This window comes from Microtus pennsylvanicus, chromosome 20, assembly GCF_037038515.1.
Source record: "Microtus pennsylvanicus isolate mMicPen1 chromosome 20, mMicPen1.hap1, whole genome shotgun sequence".
Classification (NCBI taxonomy): domain Eukaryota; kingdom Metazoa; phylum Chordata; class Mammalia; order Rodentia; family Cricetidae; genus Microtus; species Microtus pennsylvanicus.
The window spans coordinates 25,086,568-25,107,841 of NC_134598.1; the positions used below are offsets into that span (position 1 = coordinate 25,086,568).

Sequence of the window (21,274 nt, forward strand, 5' to 3'; positions counted from 1 at the left end):
AGCGTGGACCCCGATTGCACTGACAGTGCTTTTAGTGGCTGTTGCCACACTGTGTAAAGAACAAGGAATAACAGTCGTCGGTATTTGTTGTGTGTATGAAGTGTTTGTGGCCCAAGGGGTAAGGAAAAAATGGAGTTTTTATTTTCTTTTTTATCCTAGCTAAACGATTTTAAACCTGATTCTCTAAATATGTCATTACATATAAAACATTCTGCTTAAAAAAAATAAAAAATAAAACATTCTGCTTACTATAATAATAGCAAAATTTATAAGAAATAACTATATTTTACCCTCTTGCCCACCAAAAAATTATTACAGTATTATGACACCTTCATGGTTGAAGGACTAGGATCTTTTCTACAATTTGTGGAAGTCCCGGGGATCCTGTGACACCATAGCTCAATGTTTGCCAGAGTACCCAGACTGGTCTCAGTGTTATCAGTTCCCCAATTGTACCACATCATTTCACAGTTCTTCTCACTTTGGGTCTAACTGCGTAGGTTTAGAATTAGTGCATTATTGGTGTCTGTCACTGAAACTGGTTTTCTTTTCAGTATACTTTGCCGTTATTATGTACAGTTGCCGGACAGTTCCTCCGTGGAAAGGGCAGTATTCCCGTTTCTATGCTGCAGACACTCATAAAACTCATTGTCCTGATGGTCAGTACATTATTGCTTGTCGTGATCAGAGTCCAAGTTATTCAGTCCCAGCTCCCAGTGTTTACCAGGTATGAAATTATTCGCTTTAGCTTTTTTCCATTGTTTTTTAATAATAAGATTTTAGGTCATCATAAATGTTCCAGAAGGTCTTTAGTTTCTATTTAATTTTTCAACAGCTTTATTGAGATATCAATATACTCATAAAATTACATACACTGCTTAAAATAAACATTATTTCTGGTCTATATGTTTACAGTTGTGTGTGAAAACTCCACAGTAAAGATCATAATAGTGTTGTGTTCATATCGTGAGTGATTTTTGTTTGCTTTACCAAGTAATGTGGAGAGAAAAGTGTTCAGGTCTCTAACTAGACTTGTAAATTTGTCTATTTCATCATGCAATTCTGGTAATTTTTAATTCATGTGTTGTTAACGCTCTGAAACATTTAAAATTGTTGTGATATCTTGATGAACTAAGCCCTTTATCACTATGAAATGGGCTGTGTTAATGCCTAGTAATCCCTAATAATCATCTGCTCAGATGTTAACTGTTTTCTGTTAATGGACGTGTAATATAATATATAATTTTCTAGCACTTTACTGTTTACCTGTCTCCCTGCCTTAGTGAAGAAGATTTCTTAAAGAATATATGTAAATTAGTCTTTCTTGTCTTTCAGATCTTTTGATGGGGTGTTTTATCCATTGGCTTTGAATATAGTTGTTGATATAAGTAATGTCAATCTACAGTGTTAGGATTTTCTCTTTGTCTCATCTCTATGTCTGTCTTCCAAAGATACTTACATACAACTTCCTTCGGTAGACGTTTTTGCTTGGAATGTTTAACTTTGGAAGAATTTAAGCTAAGTCCTTTATATTAAATTGCAGTGTTATTTACAGTGCTTCTTATTGCATTGCTATATCAACATTTTCCTGCTATGCCATTATTACTTTTCCATGGAGGATTTTATTTGACATGTTGCTATCAGCAACAAATTCCTTCAACATTTGTTTCTAGAACTCTATTTCTTTCACTTGTGCTTCTGAAAATACTTGTACTCAGTAGAGAATGTTATCTCAGCTATGCCCTGAGCCGCTCCAAAGTTGACTTTACTGTCCTCTGGTATGCTTTGCCTTTAAAGACTGAAACTTTTAAGAAATAATGTATTTTGTTTCATTTCTACACTCAGACACTCCTTTCTTATGTCTCCCATAGTTTTACATGTGCTTTTGTGTTCTGTGGCCTCTAATTGTATGTTTTAGTGTGTATGATTCTTTTTGGTCTGTTTTTGTTGTGCAAATTTTCTTGTCACTATGATACCTGATAATTTTTAAATGAAAGCAAAGCATTAAGAGTACATTGATATATTCCCATGACTCCTCTTGAAGTTTGTTCTGGGGTTTATTTCAGTTCTTTAAAGTAGTGTTATCTTTGTTTGTTTGTTTGTTTGTTTGTTTGTTTGTTTGTTTGTTTCTGCATAGCTGGTGTCTGCCTTGGAACTAGCTCTTGTAGACCAGACTGGCTTCAAAAGATTGTGCTACATTTTAATTTTTGCTTTTAAATTTTAATTGTGGAACCTTACGATAGGAATTACTTTGCTTCACAAGAGCTTTCTGGTTACTCTATCTTAGAAGTAAACTATGAAAATTTCTAGCCAACCACTAAGTAACTATTCTCCAGACATTTTTTAATAATAGATTTTATCTCTGATTTTTATTAAGACATTCTTTCCTGACTATTAGCTTTGCTGTAACAACTGGAACAACTGCAAACTAGATAACCTAGAATCAACATGCCTAGCTTCTGGTGGTTGCTGGCTGTCACTGGTCTTCCCTGACTTGTAGCTTCCTCATACGAGCTTTATTTTATATAGCATTTTTATGTAGCCTTGCCTATGTACCTGTTTGCCTTCACCTTGTAAAGGGCACTAAGTCATTGGACCTAGTGCCCACTCTAGTGTGACGATCTTAAGAAGTTAGAATCTGCATTCCATGGTTGCCTGCTGTAACGTTAACCGTTTCCCACTTAATTATAGTTAAAATTTAAAATGAAATTTATGCTAGTCCCCCATAATTTTAAGTAACTGGTATTACATAAAGTAATTGAGGAGGGGAAAAACCAACCACATAGTGATGTTTTGTACATAGTACATTACAAGTTCTGGCTAGAAAAAAAATAAATTCTTATTCGGATTCAAAATGCATTATAAGCATGGATTATACAAAAAAGTTTCAGATTATTCTAAGACACTTTAGTATTTTCCTGTAATTAGTTATTCTCAGCATTTTTTTTGTTGCTGTTGTTGCTGTTTTCAAGAAATAATTTCAGCTTATCTTTAACCTGAGTCTATCCTTGCTCAACTAGACTCAGTTAGGGATTGGAAACAAGTTGAATTATATTTTTCTTACTCTTAGTTTTAATAATTTTGCTCCTTTTACCAGTCATTCTGAAAAATTGTTTGTATTTGTGTTATATGAGTGTGTTTATTTGGTTCATACTGAGTATAAGTATATTTTTCAAAGTAAAAGCTTTTAAAGATGTGCTTATAAATTATATGACCCTGAGAAATTGATTTTATGGTTTGGTTTGTTTAAACATTAATTCTTTAAATCAAATAATCTGTTCAGTTTTTAAAATGAGTAGTGTTTTCTCACGGAGGAGAAAGCTTCAAGTTCAGCTCTGACTCTCTGTGTAATCAACTGCGAAAGTTCTAAATGACACTGCTCAAGCAGTATTGATGTTCTTCTCAACCATTTCATAGTTTCCAAAATAAATCTACTCAAATAGGATAGAGATTGCTACTTAATTTGTTTAACTAACTGGTTTCTTAAGGAATATATGGAAATATAGTCATTTAAATTTAGTATTTGGATTTAAAACCAAATATGTAAACATATTCTTTGTAATTTACTTATTTTTTAAATTTTACTTAATTTGCAAAATTAATTCATAGTCAATATCTCATGATTTGGAGAAAACTAAATATGGGCATTTTAGTATTTACTAGGAGAAAAATGAAAACACAGAATGCTGAGTGGGCTTCCATGCTAAATACTTTGTATTAGAATTGTGACTTTCAGTTTTGTTTCAAAGCAGGAAGAAAGTCCTAAGTGATGCAGATTTATCTGCAGTGAAAAGACAAGGACAAATTTTTCCTAGGAATCATAATTGTTATTAGTATTTAGTCCTAAACTTTGATTCATACAGGATAACATTGTTATATATGCTAGTAACTTCCATACAACAAATAAATCTGAATATCATACAACTTGTTTATGGCCTTTAATTTGAAGGTCATGATTTAATGAAAGTACTTTTCCAGGCTCTGTCGGAATGTTATATTCATGTCTGGATTATTCTAGTAATTACTGACAAGGACTGACCTGGTTTCTCTTCAAGTGGTTCACCTGAAATACCATCTCCATCACCTAGACATTTAATTTAGGCAGTTTGAGATTTTGAGTCAGATAGTAAGATTCTGAGGTATCTATAACACATTTTTATTCTTAAAAAAGATTTATTTTTACTGTATTTATGCATGTACCACATATGTGCAGAAATAAGCAGAGGCCAAAAGAAAACGCTGGAGTTGGAGTTGTAGGCAGTTGTAAGCTGCCAGCATTGGGAACTGAACTTAGGTCTCTACAAGAGCATTCCTAACTGCAGAGCCCCAATGTATTTATTCTCTTATTTAAGAGTATTGCACGTAAAGTAATTGTATATTCTTTTTATATATTTAATAAGTAAAATTTGTATTTAAAAAGTGGAGTTTGGGACTGCTGAGCTTGCTCAGTGGGTAAAGGCACTTGCCACTAAAATTTAGAACCATAGTTCCGTTCTCTGGAGCCCACATGATGGAAAAAGAGAACCAAGTCAAAGGTTGTCCCTCTCACGTCCCCATGTATGGTAGTGCCATACATATACCCTCAATCTGATTCCTTCTCTTTCTCCCTTTCTTTCTCCACAAATTAAAAAATATAAAAAATCAAAGCCCACAACATTTAAAATTGGAGCTGCTGTTTGCTATGTATTTAGTATATGCATATGTAATCGCCATACTTGAAAAACTAAGACAGGAGAATCCTGAGTTCAAGGTTAGCATGAGTTATATTAAGCAGTAACGGTGTCTCAAGAAAACAACAGCTGGGATGTAGCTCAGTATAGAATGCTAGCCTGTTATTCATTCAGTCTTCAGCACTGGGGGAAAACATTTTAAATGCTTTTTTTTTGTTGTTGTTTATGCAGGTTTGATAACCCAGCTGCTGTAAGCCCAACCCCTACACGACAGCTAACTTTTAACTACCTCCTTCCTGTGAATGCTTGGCTTCTGTTGAATCCCTCAGAGCTCTGCTGTGACTGGACCATGGGGACAATACCACTTATAGAGTCATTTCTAGATATCCGAAACCTTGCCACTTTCGCTTTCTTTTGCTTTCTGGGGGCTTTGGGAATATTCAGTCTCCGATATCCTGGTGATTCCTCGAAGACTGTCCTAATGGTAAGAGATCTTAACTTCTCAAATAATGTTGCATTCAGTTGGTTACATTTGACATTATCTATAATTTATCCAGTGTATACTTCTAGAAGTACATTTCTTTGTAGATCATTCTCAACTTATGAACATATGTTAGATTGTCCTTATATAAATTATTAATTAAATAATTAATCTGCAGGTATATCTTAGCATTCATAATTAGCTATCTAAAACAGCTAATAATATTTTTTTCTAATTTGATAGAAACAAATCACAGTCAAATGCCTTTGCCATTCATTTTCTTTTTCTACATTTCTTATTCGCATTTTAAAAAATGGATATATTGTATACTTGTTTCCCTGGCCTTGCGAATAATGTCATGCAATGCACAACTAAAAGTAATATAGATTTTAAGTTTTATTAGCAAGATTTTAATTACTCCCTAAGTGGGACTATGTTCAGAGACCTCTGGTTATTTCAAAATAATTTTTGTGTATGTATACATTTTAATAACTTCCTCAACATTAGCTACTTGTTCAGTATAAATTTATGATTGCAACTTGTTTACCTGATACTATGGTGAGAAGAGTTTTAATGTCCTTGTTTCCAGAGAGTTTGCAGTCTGAGAAACCTGTGACAAATGGATAACATACAGAAAAAGAATTTGAAAGAATGCAGAGTGTAGGAAAAAGATTCTTAAAACATGTGAAGTTATATCTTGAAAACATCCTACTGGAGTTTTTGAACAGTCCTTTGAAGTTCAGAAGAAATGCTTAGGCCTCACGTAGACTTTTCCTTAGTCTGGAGGTGCTAATTGAAACCAGAGGATAGATGGTTGAGTATTGGGGGTGGAGGCCAAAACCTGGCAGAGGCCTGTCTCAACAAGGCTTTTACCAGTTCTCCATCAGTTGCTGCTTAGTATCATTCAAGTCACATAGAGGGCACTCTTAACGGGTGCTGTGCAGTTCTTAATGTTAATTCTTTCCTAGATATGTAGCTGAGTAGTGTAAAAGAAGCTGAATTACCCCTGGACTCTGAATCCTAGAAAACAATCTAGGTAGGAGACAGACTCAAAAAAAAAAAAAAGTAAATTTGAAAATGTTAGATTTGATGAAATATCACTGAAGCGGTTTTATTGGAACATGAGAAAATGAGAGTTAGTTCATATCAAATAGACCATTGCTTGATATTTAAAAAGCATTTCATTTGTGTTGTGGGACTTTTTAGAAACAGATAATCACTGACATATTGATTTTGTGATTTCAAGATTATTTGGTTGAAATAGTAAGTGGCTTTCAAGCAAGTACTGGAACCATAACTCTAAAAGTTCCACCCCAGAGTTGTCTTATGTGTCAGGGATGGAATAAATGGGGACAGATTACGTGGTGGTACCCAAGGTTCCAGAGGCAGTGTGTTTAGATGTAGGTGTGCAGACTACATTATGTAGAAATCACTTTTAAAAAGTGATTTCTAATATAAGAAGCCAAGGACAATGGCACGGAGTTTTGATTCTACGCAATGTGCTGGCTTTGTGGGAGCCTAGCCAGTTTGGATGTTCACCTTCCTAGATATGGACAGAGCGGGGAGGACCTAGGACTTACCACAGGGCAGAGAACCCTGACTGCTCTTTGGACTGGAGAGGGAGGGGGAAAGGAGGGGGAGAAGGGTGGGAGGAGGGGGAGGGAAATAGGAGGCTGGGAGGAGGTGGAAACTTGTTTTTTTTTCTTTCTTTTCTCAATGAAAAAATAAATAAATAAATTTAAAAAAGTGAACCTTTGTAGTAAACTTATACTAAAAGTTGTATTTCTCAGAGAACAAATGAAATATTGTTAATTATGTTTTTCATATGTCTAATGCTGTAAAAAGTACAGGGTTTAATTTCAAATGATGATTCACAAAGTCCTTAAGCAATCTCACAAAGTTCTGTGATTCAAAAACCGTGCCTCATACCTTGCTTAGGTACACACTGATGTTTATTACTACCCATGTGTGACCTTTATGTTCAGTATTCATGATATTAGCATCTTAAATATTCTACAAACTCATTTACTCAAAATAAATTTTAAAAGCTTTTATTGTTTGTCATGTGTGTATTTTTTAATTTAATATGCTCTCTATCTTCTTTTTCATTCTAGGCACTTTGTTTAATGGCATTACCGTTTATTCCTGCCTCAAATCTTTTCTTTCCTGTTGGATTTGTTGTTGCCGAGCGAGTACTGTATGTTCCTAGCATGGGCTTCTGTATTTTAGTGGCTCATGGGTGGCAAAAAATTTCAAATAAAAGGTAAATTAAATCCTAGTTCGTCTGATGATTATTAAATTTAGAATGAAATACATTAAAATTTAATTTTATTATTTTAGTCTGTAATTCAGTTTTATAAGCTGTACTTTTAGTCTTTTCATCTTGGTAGCTGTAACTGAAGTTAGAAAAGCTCTTCACTACCTGGTCACGTGGTGTTTCCTATATAATTTATATTATACAGTTTGTCCAAGATGACAAACTGAGTCAGACCCAGTTGAAGACAGTGAGACTGTTATTGAAACTCAAGCACTTTGATATGCAGTGACTAAGATATGGTCATCCTATTAGAATCATATTGAGTTCTTAATGTATATAAAATGGGTTTAGCAGGCATTCATAATTTCCTGTCACCATCTTCACTATAAAATAATGTGTGTTTCCATGTTGCTTTAACAGTTAAAGAACAGTATACTTAAAAACTAGCATAATCATAGGGGTTGTGTTCATTTAGTATATCAATAAAATATATCAAGCAAATTTTAGTATTCAAATAATATTAATATGATACTAAATTTTGATTTACAGCTGACTCTGTCTACACCACTCTTAATACCTCTTATGTATTACCCCCTCTTATATCCAGTCAAGACTTTTATTTAAAAATTATTTCCATGGGTTTTATAAACTTTTCCCTTCTAATTATCTCATGTAAGTTCTAGCTCATACTCTTCCTACTATATCTACTCTGAATATTTCCATTTTTTCCTGCATTTTGCATCTAGCCTCTTTTGACAAACATGTACTCTGTAGACTTTCTTATTTGGTTTCACAATTTTCATCCATGTTTACCAAATCCCTTTCTTGTAATTTCTACCAATGTATCCAGTCATTACCACTGCCAGCTTTTAGTACCTACTAAGTGCTAATGATATTTGTGATAGACAATAGACATTTAGAATTATTTTAACACACCTATCCTCCTTTGCATATGTAAAAATTGAAGCTCATACTAGTTACCTGAACTGCTTGAAGTCACACAGCTTGTAAACAGCAGTGTTTATTATAATTTACATTGTAATTCTTCCAGTGATAGTATCTGATCCATATTATCTTGTTCTGCATGAGTGAATCTGTCAAAATGCAAGATATTGAACCATATTAGAGATCCAAAGACAAACACTCAGAATATTAACTAAGATAATAGAGATTGAAGTAATCATCCTGTTGTAAGTGAATTATTAGACGTTAACAGCCAAGAGTTTGGGGATCTGTGTCTGTTTTATAGGTTTTCCTCTGTTTTTTAATAGACAGCTCTGACCTAAAAGTCTAAATAAAAATATTCAGAGAATAGAAAGCAATATATTAGTAAAAATTTGCATTTGTTCCACATGTGTGTAGACTTTAAACTCTTGCATAGTCATTAAATATTGTTTATAATATATGAAAAGCTGTGTAGGTTCTATACAAATATTTGCCTCGGACTTTGCTGTCATGTGGGAATTTTGTAATAGATTTTCAAGACCCAAAGAATGAATAAAATCTAGTGAAGACTCAATTGGAAGCCCATATTCATAACATTTAGTTTGGGAGTGTTGTGCTCTCTAACTGTTGAAGTCATTAGAATGAATTAAAAATGATAATTTGGAAATATCTAACATGTTTGTTGCCTCTTCTAAGATGTAAAATGCCTTCGGTGATGATTGACAGTATTTTTTCTTCTTATATCTTTTGAACAGTGTATTGAAAAAGCTTTCTTGGATTTGTTTGTCTATGGTGATATTAACCCATGCCTTGAAAACACTCCATAGGAATTGGGACTGGGAGTCTGAATATACATTGTTTATGTCAGCATTAAAGGTGAAGTATTATTATTCAGATGACAGGAACATATGTTTTTGTGAAACCGATTTTTTACTATATTTTTAGGCAATTAATTCCACTTTAGCCAAGAAGCAATAAATTGTTCTTACATAGTACATACCATAACCAACTCCCTAGGTGCTATTTAATTATATATCTAAAGAATATATAAGTAGTTCTAGGAATGGTATACAAAATTCACGTGAAGGTCACATGATAAAATTTTTAAAAATAGAGCCAGGTGGGGTTTGTGCATGCCTTTCATTCCAGCACTCAGGAGGCAGAGGCAGGTGGATCTTTGTGAGTTTGAGGCCAACCTGGTCTACAGAGCGAGTTTTAGGACAGGCTCCAAAGCTACAGAGAAACCCTCAAAAATCTCAAAAATTAAAAACAAAACAAAATTAAAATATAAAATTATATTATCTTAGTTCATGGGTGCACAGTTTTACTGTTTAATATCTTAATAGCAAAATAGTATAGGATATGACAGTTGACTGTGGTTTCTCTCCGGCCCAGTCACACAGCCGTTCAGTCCCAAAGAAACACACAGAGGCCTACATTAATTATAAACTTGTTGGCCTAGCAGCTCAGGCTTTCTTATTAACTCTTATATCTTACAGTAACTTATAATTCTTGTCTGTGTTAGCCACATGGCTTGGTATCTTTATCAGTGAGGCACTCTCGTCTTGCTTCTTCTTGTTCTGGGTGATAACTACAGACTGAGCCTCTCCTCTTTCCAGAATTCTCCTGTTCCTGTTGCCCTGCCTGTACTTCCTGCCTGGCTACTGACCTATCAACGTTTTATTAAAACAATACAAGTGACAAATCTTAACAGGGTACCAGACCATTGTCACATAGCATATGACGTCTCAGAGTTAATTAGTGACTTTGTTGCTAATGGCATGTAAAATAATGAGTTCTATAATCAATGGATTATTAATCCAGTGAGATGAAATACATAACAAAAGTGCCAGCCTACTGTATGAAGGCTCAGCACTATTGGGAACGGAGCTGGTAGACAGAATTTTATTTAAAAATAAAACCCTCCCCTCCAAGCTCGTCTTTTATCCTTTCCAAATCTTGACTCTTTGTTTTTTTGTTAATTGTATATATATGTGCAGATGTTTGTGTATGGGTGTGGACATGTAAGTTCAGATGCTCACTAAGGCTAGAGGGGTTGGGTTTTCCCGAAGCTGGAGTCTCAGGCAGTTAACAGCCTGATGTGAGTGGTAGGTACCAAACTGAAGTCCTGTGAGTGCAACCCATGCTTTAAATTGCTCAGCCACTCCAACAACTCCTCCTTTTGACATCTTCTTTAGTTTCCCTTACTTAGCTTTATTGAATTATCTGCTTAATTCTAGTAGCTGTTGCACAGATCATAAAAACCCGGAGACAGGAATTGGGGTTCAAGCTAAAGATCAGAAAAGCAAAATGACCAGCCACTGGCTCTTACATCTACCTCAGACCAAAATGGTTGATTCTGCCTCCACTAATCCTCAGAATGAGACTGAGCCTGAGTCGTGTCTCTTCCCATATTATATTCCTCTCTAGTGATTAAAGGCATGCACCACCAGCGCCCGGCCTCGATGGCTAACTAGTGTGACTGTTGGGATTAAAGGTGTGCGCCACCACTCCCTGGCCTGTATGGCTGACTGTCTGACTAGTGTGGCTGCTTTGCCCCGTGATCTTCAGGCAAGCTTTGTTTATTAAAACACAAATAACATATAAGTAGCCTATGAGATATCTTTATATAACATCTACCTAAGATTGGATGATTCTTCTTGTACCATGCAGTTTTACTTTCCTCCTAGCTGTGTAGGTAATTGAAGCATCATTACCATACTATTAGTCCACAAATTTTGTATATTAATGGTATCCATAATTACTATGAATTTTGCTTGCCTTTACTCTCAGAACATTGAATAAAGCCTACATTGCAGCCACTGCACTATTCCTTTGGCCATGTATCATGCTCTACCCATGTGAACTCTAAGCACACACATGGATCTCACAAGTTTCATCTCAGCATTTCTGTTTCCATAGTAAACTATTAAATAGTTTTAAATATGTCCAGTCTAAAAACTGTCCATTCTAAAGTATATCCTTACATTCTAGTACCTTCTCTCCTAAATAAAATAGAAATACTACTGCAGTGTTTTTTTCAAACAGGATTATGCTCTATTCAAATAAAAGTTGGGGAACATTTCTAATACATAAATGAAGTCAAGCTGCTGTGGTTTTATAATATGTTAGAGGACAAGGAGATCGTATAGTTTTTTGTCTCATTTCTAGGAGTATTTCCATAAAGCATCCCTTTCTCAATAGTTACCTGAACAAATGTCTATGAACTGGAGTGTTTTGGATTTTGGGTGGTGGTGTTATTTTTCTGATTATAACTCATTCTGTTTCACTTGTGTTTAAGGTGAATAAAAACAACGCCAAATTATGGAATAATGTGGGCCATGCTCTGGAAAATGAGAAAAACTTTGAGAGAGCCTTGAAATACTTCTTGCAAGCTACCCATGTTCAGCCAGGTAAACAGTATTCGCTAATAAATTGCAGAGTAGCTTATTTTCTAAGGCTGTATTAAAATTGTAGTTGTTAGATGGCACTAAGGTATACATTACATGCAGCGGGAGACGTGCAATTGATTAAGCTGAGTTCAAGGGAGTAGAAGAAGAATTATGAAGACAGCATAGGAAGAGAAAATTAAAGGGTGTTGCAAATTAAAAGCTGTGGTGCTAGGCAAAAAGAAGGTGACAGAACGACAGCTTCATTTCCTGGGATGACAGACAAGGCAGGCAGATGTCCAGTGTATTCAGGGCAGTTGAGAAAAGAACTGATGCAGCTGAGTAAAGAGTGGGGGATAGCCTGAAATCGCCTTCTGTGTGCTTCTGTTTCCACAGTGAAAAAGTAAAATCACCACTAGGCAGGGAAGGAAAGGACTGTCTGAGATGCATGAAAGGAGAGAATGCAAACTGGTCATGTAGATGGTGCTTCACACACTACAGTGCGCATTTAAATCTAGAGACCTTGTTCTAGTGATATTCTGGTGCAGATTTATATATATATATATCCTGAAATTGTACATTTTATAAAATTGTACAGTTTTGTACTCTCATAATTTATCCACATGAAGCAGAGCTACGCAGTTAGAAAAACATTAGTTGCCAGACAGCATTAGCACCCTGCTTGAGATTAGTAATAACTGAAAATTAAATCTGTTGATGTAGTTAAATGGTTTTCTCCTCTTTCCAGCTAAGGTGATGATCTATCTTGTAGGCATGAATTACCCAGTTACTAAGGCTTAGAATTCTTTTCAATGTGCTTTATTAAGGAACAAAGGCTAAGGGATTGATGTTTATAATCTAAATTGATTCTAAAGGGATGGGAGGAAAGTGACAAGATCAAATATATCTGAAGAAATGTTGGTATCTGAATAGCATATATCTGGATCCGCAGTAATTTTCAGAAGAGTGCTACTGACATTTCAAGTATGCAGAATTGTTTTACCATATGTTATGTCCAACTACCAATACCACCAGATAGCATCATTCCATCCCATTCAAAGATACACAGAATGATCCTCACATACTAACCATGAATGGGTCAGTGGTTGGCACTGCCTCATTTTTCCATGTTTTGTAAAATTGTGTGCTTTGAACACAGAATGTATTCCCTTTCTTTTCCCTTCTGTCTTCTACCATAATGTCATTCTGTTATGTACACTACTTGTCTTTTATAACCTGTTTCCTATGGCCTCTTTTCCAAACATCTTCCCTTCTAGCTAAGCAAAAGCACTTAATTGTAGACCCCTTAATTTTCTTTCGTATATTTCCTGCAAGATACATACACACACTTATTTCTTGTCTTATATTTACTAATTTCGTTCTTAGTATGTTTGAAATACTGGTTTATTGAAGATAGGGAGCTTCCTTGTAGCAACATAAGCATCTAATTCATGTTTTACACTGGGATCATTTTATTGTCCTGTACACAAGCAAAATCCATTAAATGTAGTAAATCTAATTCAATTCTTTTTGAAGTCTTAGATTTTTATTCCAGAATTTTTATCTTCTTAAACACGTCTTTGCTGCATTGCATGTTTGTGCACACGAGCTGTGGCAGTCACACAACAACCAGGATAGTCAGTTCTCTCCTTCAGCCTTGTGCAAGGGAAAGAATTCAGGGTGCCAGGCCTGCTGGGTGCCTTTACAAATGAGCCATCTTGCCAGCTCAAGTTATCACTTCTTTAACAAACACGTAAGGTTGAAGCCTCCTCACTTTTGTCTTTCTCACTTCTGGGTTGGAGTAGTGATTTCTGTTTCATTATTTTTGTAACCACTAAATCAAGTGCGTGTGTGAGATTTTTTGAGTGGTGAGTTTTCTTATGTGACTGGTGTACTGTATCACAGATGTTTCAGGGGTAAGCACTCAGTCTTAAGTAACTCTCCCTTCACTTTTCACTATTTGTATTGTAAGCTTACATCCTATATATATAGCTCAAATTTGTCTTCACCATCAACATGTTCTAAAGTAGGTTTAATAAGCCATTGGCTAGGATGATAGATGATCAACATCATTTTATAGTTTCTTTTGGATAAGCACATAGACTTGAAAACACTGAATACAAACAACATTTATAATGTGTTTTTTGTCTTCTTCCTATGTGACTATAGTCATAGTCACTTGGCAGGTAGAATAGTGTTATTTTATGACATTACTAGATACTACCGAAAGTAACAGAATGACCAAGGCCAGCTAAAAGAGGCAATTGTTTGGTGGTTAAATGCTTAGACTCTGAAACAAGTTATGGTACCATGGGCCTACAATGTCAGCACTTAGGAGACTGGGCAACAGAAAGATCAATAACTTGAGGCTTTGAAGACTAATAGGCCAGGAGAGGCCTCAGCCGATTAAGGCACTTGTGAAATATATATATTTACAAATGCTGATAGGCTGAGCTACGCTTTAAAAAAAATGCTTAGAACCTGATAACAAATAGATCTTATATAAAAATGAGTTCAATCACAAATTTTCTACATACTAAATTTTGAAAAGTAATCAAGTCTCTTTTTGTATAGTATATGGTTAAATACTCATTTTAAAAACCTTAGGCCAGTGTCTAGCCCTTGATAATATTGTAGGTAAATATAAGCTATATAAACAAATACATTGTTTTCAATGCAACTAGGAAATGAGAAGATAATTTACAAGTGTGGAGTACAGTGACTATTCCTGCTTCCATTGCTGGATTGAATACTTGAATACAGAGAAACTTTTAGGTGACTTGATAATTGCGTTGAGCCTTTGGGTAGACGGTACTCATAAGACAGCTTACAGCAGAAGAGGCTGCACACCTCATGAGAACCAGAGAGCAAAGAGAAGAACAGGAAAGGACCTAAGTTTAAATATTCCCTTCATGGCATACCTGCACTGACCTAATTTCTTCGACTAGTTATCTCTTAAATGTTCCACTACTTCTCAAGAGCACAAAGCCTGTATACATGACCTTTGACTCACAGTCCAGAACCAGTTTACGCCAGGTTGGAAGGCTAAAAGGAGAACAGGGTTCTGTGAGTTTAATTTTTAGGGTCCTCAGTTGCTTTGATTAGCCAACTCAAAATATACCAAAGATACATATTTATTGTAAGGTATAAAAGATATGTAAAAAATACATATAAATACACAACAAAAATATTTGTGAGTATTCATGTGTTTTTAAATACTTAGAATTTATAGTTAAAATAGAAAACATAAAAGTCATAGAAATTAGAATTAATAACTAGAGAATGGTTCTTGAGGAATTAAAATTTTTTGTAAGTATAAATCATTGAAGGTAATTTTGAGGAGTGCTGGCTGCCAAAAAAAAAAAAAACAAAAAACAATTCTTTAGAAATTTAAGTTTTCATGTTTTTATGTATTTGTATCCATAAGACCATTGCCACCAAGATAATGGAAATATCCTTCAGTCTCCCAAATCTTTCTATCCTTTTATAATATTTTCTAACAAATAAAACAGAATTGCTTTTAATTGTTATATATTTCTTTGTTTTTTCTCAAATTGTATATGGACAAAATCATCCTCTATAGACCTATTTTTTTCAGTATTTCTTGCTGTAATTATTTTGATACTCATCAATGTTCATAAATTTTAAAAAATATTTTTGTTTGGCTGAGTAACACTTCTTCATGTGGCTATTACGACTTTGTCCATTCATTTATATATTCACAGATTGTTGGATTATTTGCACTTCAGGACAGAAGCAAAATTGTTAGGAACATCCAGTTCTCAAAACTTACTCCTGGCAGTTTTTATAGAGTACACTCAGTTGAAACATAATGAACATCACATAGCAAGATCTTAGGACTGTTGCTCTCCTCCTAGGGGAATGCCCAAGGTATATATGCTTGGCCCCTATGTGTCCTGGGAGTTGCACTCAGAAAACTACTGTTCCACAATTGCAAAATCATCGGTATTGCAGGCAAGTAGCAATCATAATTGAAACCGTGTCATGTCTGTTAGATATTGGTGTTGAGTAAAAGCTGTTTGATTGAAGGTCTCTGTTCCCTTCATCTTTATTCAAAACCTTTGAAATAATTATTAGACTTATGTCTTTCTTAAACTATTGTTTAATTAGTCCTCATCTTTCTTGAAGATGCATATTTATACGCCCTCTAAATAAATTTACTATTCATTTTATTTTCCATATCAGGAATTGAGATAGAAATTCTTGACATTCTGGTATTAGCATAACATTATAAATTTTCTTTAATTCTCATGTATCATCATTTTAAAAAGAACAGCCATAACATCTTTTATCAACCTACCAACCTAATATTCCACTCTGATCACATGCACAAAATTTTCTTTTAAGTACAAGTTTTTTCATTTCTTAGCTGTAACTCTAACATGGTGCACATGTGTTAATTATAATTAAACCCATGTCCTAATTATAGGAATTACCAAGATCATTTTCACTTATAGATTTGAGCTGTATTTTCTCAAAATCGTGAGATTAAGGAAATAAAAACGTTGTTTGTGGTATGCTGTAGTAGAATGTAGTGAGGAAAGTTCCTTGTCTTTATCTCTCTTCCTTCACCCTCAAAGATGTGGTCGAAGTTTCCCGAGTTTCCTGGGCTTTGTGTCTTTGCAGTGCTCTGAGCCACTGTGCAGTGTTCCATGAGTGCTGTTGGTTGGGAGTTCTACAGGTTGTTTCAGAGCTTCAGAAAAAGCAGGGCCAGTCTGCTTGTCCATGCTCTTACTTGTTGCTGACGACCTACCTTCTCAACAGCTATAATGAAAACTGCCTAGTATATTTGTCAATAAATGCTTTGTTTTGTCTTGTTCTGTTTTAGATGATATTGGTGCCCACATGAATGTAGGAAGAACTTACAAAAATTTAAACAGAACTAGAGAAGCAGAAGAATCTTATATGGTGGCTAAATCACTAATGCCTCAAGTAAGTTACCTTATTTACTGCATCATGTCCATAGGGCTAAGAATTACCTATTCTTAAGTACTTAATTCATTGATATTAAACTATAGTATATCTCTCGGTCTTCTGTTCCTCACTAGTCATAATTTCTTGCTCCATTGATTTTTTTTAAATGCTTTGTATAGTTCACATGTAAATGCTGAGTCTTAGAACTTAAATATCTGATGCTGATTATAAATTGCCATAGTTGACCAAATGAAGAGAATTGTATTTGTGTGCTCTAAACAGTGAGTTCAGGATTGCTCCTGTCGGAGAAATTAAAACAAGTGGTAAAACAGCAGCTACTCGGGCTGGAGAGATCGCTCAGAGGTTAAGAGAACTGACTGCTGTTCCGGAGGTCCTGAGTTCAATTCCCAGCAAGCACATGATGGCTCACACCCATCTATAATGAGATCTGGTGCCCAGAACACTGTATACATAATCAATAAAAAAATTCAAAAAAAAAAAGCAGCTACTCCCGCCTCCGCTGCTTTGTTGTGCTAACCAGTTGTTGCAGGTAGGGGTGTAAGGTCATTGGATATATGGTACAAAAGATCCATATTTATATCGTGTATAATACTGGAATTTCAGTTAGAGCATTTTACTTTTTTTTTGGCATCATGTAATCTTTTTATTTTTCTCAAGTCAATATGTAATAGAATTATGCTTCTCAACACCCAAATAGCATTTTACCTTTTAACTTTACAAAACAAGTGAGGTTTTAGCATGACTCTGAAATAAGGCTAGCCGTCCTGTTGTTGCAGTCAAGAAATAACTTTCTTGACAGCACTGGAGCTAACAGAGCTGGACGGAAATGGGTTCTATCTTGTGTTGGAGAGTACGAGACCCTGACCTGTTAAAGCTCTGCTTTATCTGACTTAATATAAGAGAAGTGTAAGCAGAAAGCCAGGAAAATCCATAGCTGGCACAAATGAAAACAATGTAAGTCTTTCAGTGTCAAAAAATGTATTTATATTCTTAGGTACTTCTAAGTGCTTGCTTCCCTTTGGGTTTTTTTGTTGATGCTGTTGCTTTGTTTAGTTTTGTTTTTGATGGGCTCTCTGTGTAGATAAGCTGGCCTCTAACTCCCAGAAATCCACTTGCCTCTCTAGTGATGGGATTAAAGGCATGTGCAACCATGCCCTGCTTGCTTTTTATATTTTTATGGTTTGTTTTGTTATATCAGCCCAACCTTAGGTTCTGTGTTATTTGAAGGGAGCCAGTAGGAGAACTTACTTGTTATTTTATTTGCAACTGTACTATCAAACATACAAACATGTTTTTCTCTTAAACAGATTATCCCTGGTAAAAAATATGCAGCCAGAATTGCCCCAAATCACCTAAATGTGTATATCAATCTGGCCAACCTCATCCGAGCAAATGAGTCCCGCCTGGAGGAGGCAGATCAGCTCTATCGACAGGCAATAAGCATGAGGCCGGACTTCAAGCAGGCTTACATTAGCAGGTATCATAGTTTACTTTAGCATCACCACTGTAAAATTGAAGTTATATCTGTCTACATGTATGTTTCAACAAAATTACCAGTCAGACTTAAGTAGTTTGAAATTGACGAGGGAATCATTACACTAGCTGAAGGAGTTGTAGAATTAGCTACTTATTAGGTCCGTTTGTGTCTTGTAGACATTAGCAGTCAGTCTCAATCGGTCTCTGTCACTGCCACCTGTACCACAGAGCAGACTTCTTGGTTGACAGTAAAGGAAAAAACTGATATCATGTTAATATTTTTGTATATTAGCTTATAAATGTTATTACCTTTATACTTAAGAGACACTGTGTGTTAAACTTTGTTTTATATACTAACCATGAAGATCATCCTAATTTATATCATTGTTTCTCTGAGGAAAATATATTCTGAATTTAACTTTTTGAGGTTAAAAAATTAAAATCAATTACTAAACTGGAATTATTTTTGCCATATCCAGCTTTCAGTTTATTCCATAAAGACCCCCAGTGATCTCTGCATAAAAATAACACCTTGGTCTCGTGCCCAGAAGTTGCTGTATTCATCTTAATGAAAATAACCTCACAAATTTTAAGCAAAATGACTTTTTTAAGTTCTCTAACTCAAAATGGAACCATACTAGAAAGACTATAGATAACCTGGCCAAGTCTCGTGTGTTCCTGAAAGTGACCTGCAGGTGGCATAAGTACTCTCCAAACCAACCAACCATTTGGAAAAATCTTTTTTTTTTTTTTTTTTTTTGATTTTCGAGACAGGGTTTCTCCATAGCTTTTGGTTCCTGTCCTTGTAGAAGACCAGGCTGGCCTCAAACTCACAGAGATCCACCTGCAGAAATTCTTTTTTTTTTTTAAATAGTCATTTAGAAGTGTGCTTTAAAGGAGACTAAGTTAATATAATATACAAAGAGAGATTTCTAAGACTTAGATTTAAAGACCCCCAAATTCCCAGTAACTGCCATATTTTTTCAGATGTTTCAGTATCGTCTGATTGACTAATCTGCCACTGTAGCTAGCTGCTATGTTATGCAGTTAGTTGTCTCCCTTCTATGATTCATTTTTGAACACATTTTCTGTCACCCTGCCTTGATTACTTCTCTACAGTTGTCATCCAAAGTCAGATATGCACTTTTTTTTATATAGTACTAAAATATATAAGAGTTCAGATTTGACACTAGTTTCACAGAGTGATTTTTTAACAGAGACTTTTTAAGAATATAAGGTAAAAGAAAATAAAGCCATTGTGTGGGAAGGCTTAAATCTAGTCCAAAGTGGTATTTATGAAGTGGCCTAGTAAGACTGTAAGCAAACCTTATCTGTTTACTTACCGCAGGGGAGAGCTGCTTTTAAAAATGAATAAACCTCTCAAAGCAAAAGAGGCATACCTTAAAGCGCTAGAGCTGGACAGAAACAACGCAGATCTCTGGTACAACTTGGCAATTGTTTATATTGAACTTAAAGATCCAAATGAAGCTCTGAAGAACTTTAATCAGGCTTTGGAACTAAATCCCAAACATAAACTAGCATTATTCAATTCTGCTATTTTAATGCAAGAATCGGGTAAGTTTCCTGAAACTATGTCTATAGTTAGTCAATTAGAATATAGCAAAAGCCATAACAAACATTTTCAGAAAGGCAAATCATAATAAAGTTGTGTACATCAGACAACTTATAGTGATACCTAAAATCCTTGACATAAAGTCCTTCCAAGTGACACAAACAGCGTATGTGACAGTATTTCTTGCTCATTTTTCTAGAGGGTGTTAAAACTTTTCATATACTCTAGCAACTAGCACCTAACTCGTGTACAATATTATTTTATTTATATAATCATAATAAAACTTCTTGTATAGTAAGTATACAGTCCAAATAGTGCAGCAGTTGTGAGGGGGGTGGTTTGTGACCATATTCGAGGATCCCAGGTCATTATCATATATTTAATCTCATGTTAGTTTACTCTGCCATTCAAGAAAGTTCTTTGTGTATCTTTATGGTAGTTAGAGTTTCTCTTGCTGTGAAGAGACATCATGACCACAGCAACTTTTTTTTTTGGTTTTTCGAGACAGGGTTTCTCTGTGGTTTTGGAGCCTGTCCTGGAACTAGCTCTTGTAGACCAGGCTACCACAGCAACTTTTATAAAGGAAAACATTTAATTTGTGTAGCTTACGGTTTCAGAGGTTTAACCCATTATCATCATGGCAGGAAACATGGTGCAAGCAGGCAGGCATGGTCCTAGAGAAGGAGCTGAGAGTTCTGCATCTTGAAGTAAACTGTGACACTGGGTGTAACTTAAACATAGGAGATCTCAAAGCCCACTTCCTCCAACACAGTCACAATTACCCTAACAAGGCCAAACTTTCTAATAGTGCGGTTCCCTTTAGGGGTCATTTTCTTTCAAACACAATTTTTATATATATTTAGTTTGTTTTTTGAATGTTATTGTAATTTCTTGTATTTCCTCTAATTTAGTAAACTAAGATCAGTCACAATAGATCTGTCTTTGAACCATATTTTATCTAGGGATATTTTTCTTCATAAGATAGCATAAATGATTTATAATAACAATTTTTATGTTGAAACTCACTCCTTTATATATTCTATGTATGTGTTGAATGTATTTCTTTAAACTTTTGCAGAAGTAAAGAAACATAAAATTAGAACTTTTTGTAACTTAAATGGACTTTGATGTCCCAATCTTCTATTTGGTAAGCTAGAGAATTAGGCCAGAAGGACTTAGTCAGTACTCAGAATTGATATAGCTAATAGACAGTAACTCGTCTAAGAGCTGATCCTATTGATTTATTTTCAGATTTTCAGTCAATTAAAACAATATAAGGAAGTCTTTGTTTGATCTTTAATAAGTACAAATTTGAAAACAAGTATTTTAGAATCTTAATAATTATGAAAGTCACTCATTATCCAACACAAGCTCTCATCTAAATGTATGAACATGAAGAACATTAAAAACTTATTTCAGTGTTTGTTTTTCAAAACCTCATAGTTTTATACTATAAATAGTGTAATTTTACTATGAAACTTTCTAATTTTTTTAGCTAACATACCAGGAATTCTGACTGGGATATTT

The 21,274-nt window shown here is 34.8% G+C and overlaps 1 protein-coding gene across 1 annotated transcript in view; it reads left to right on the forward strand.

The window, feature by feature from the left end:
* Tmtc3 (transmembrane O-mannosyltransferase targeting cadherins 3) overlaps window positions 1-21,274 on the forward strand; it is a 40,182-nt gene that overhangs the window by 14,417 nt on the left and 4,491 nt on the right. The window contains exons 5-13 of the mRNA XM_075954194.1: window positions 3-118; window positions 555-727; window positions 4,902-5,154; window positions 7,266-7,414; window positions 9,109-9,229; window positions 11,655-11,766; window positions 16,592-16,695; window positions 18,006-18,175; window positions 19,523-19,749. Of these exons, the coding sequence (XP_075810309.1) occupies window positions 3-118; window positions 555-727; window positions 4,902-5,154; window positions 7,266-7,414; window positions 9,109-9,229; window positions 11,655-11,766; window positions 16,592-16,695; window positions 18,006-18,175; window positions 19,523-19,749 (1,425 nt within the window). The remainder of the gene's footprint in view (window positions 1-2; window positions 119-554; window positions 728-4,901; window positions 5,155-7,265; window positions 7,415-9,108; window positions 9,230-11,654; window positions 11,767-16,591; window positions 16,696-18,005; window positions 18,176-19,522; window positions 19,750-21,274) is intronic.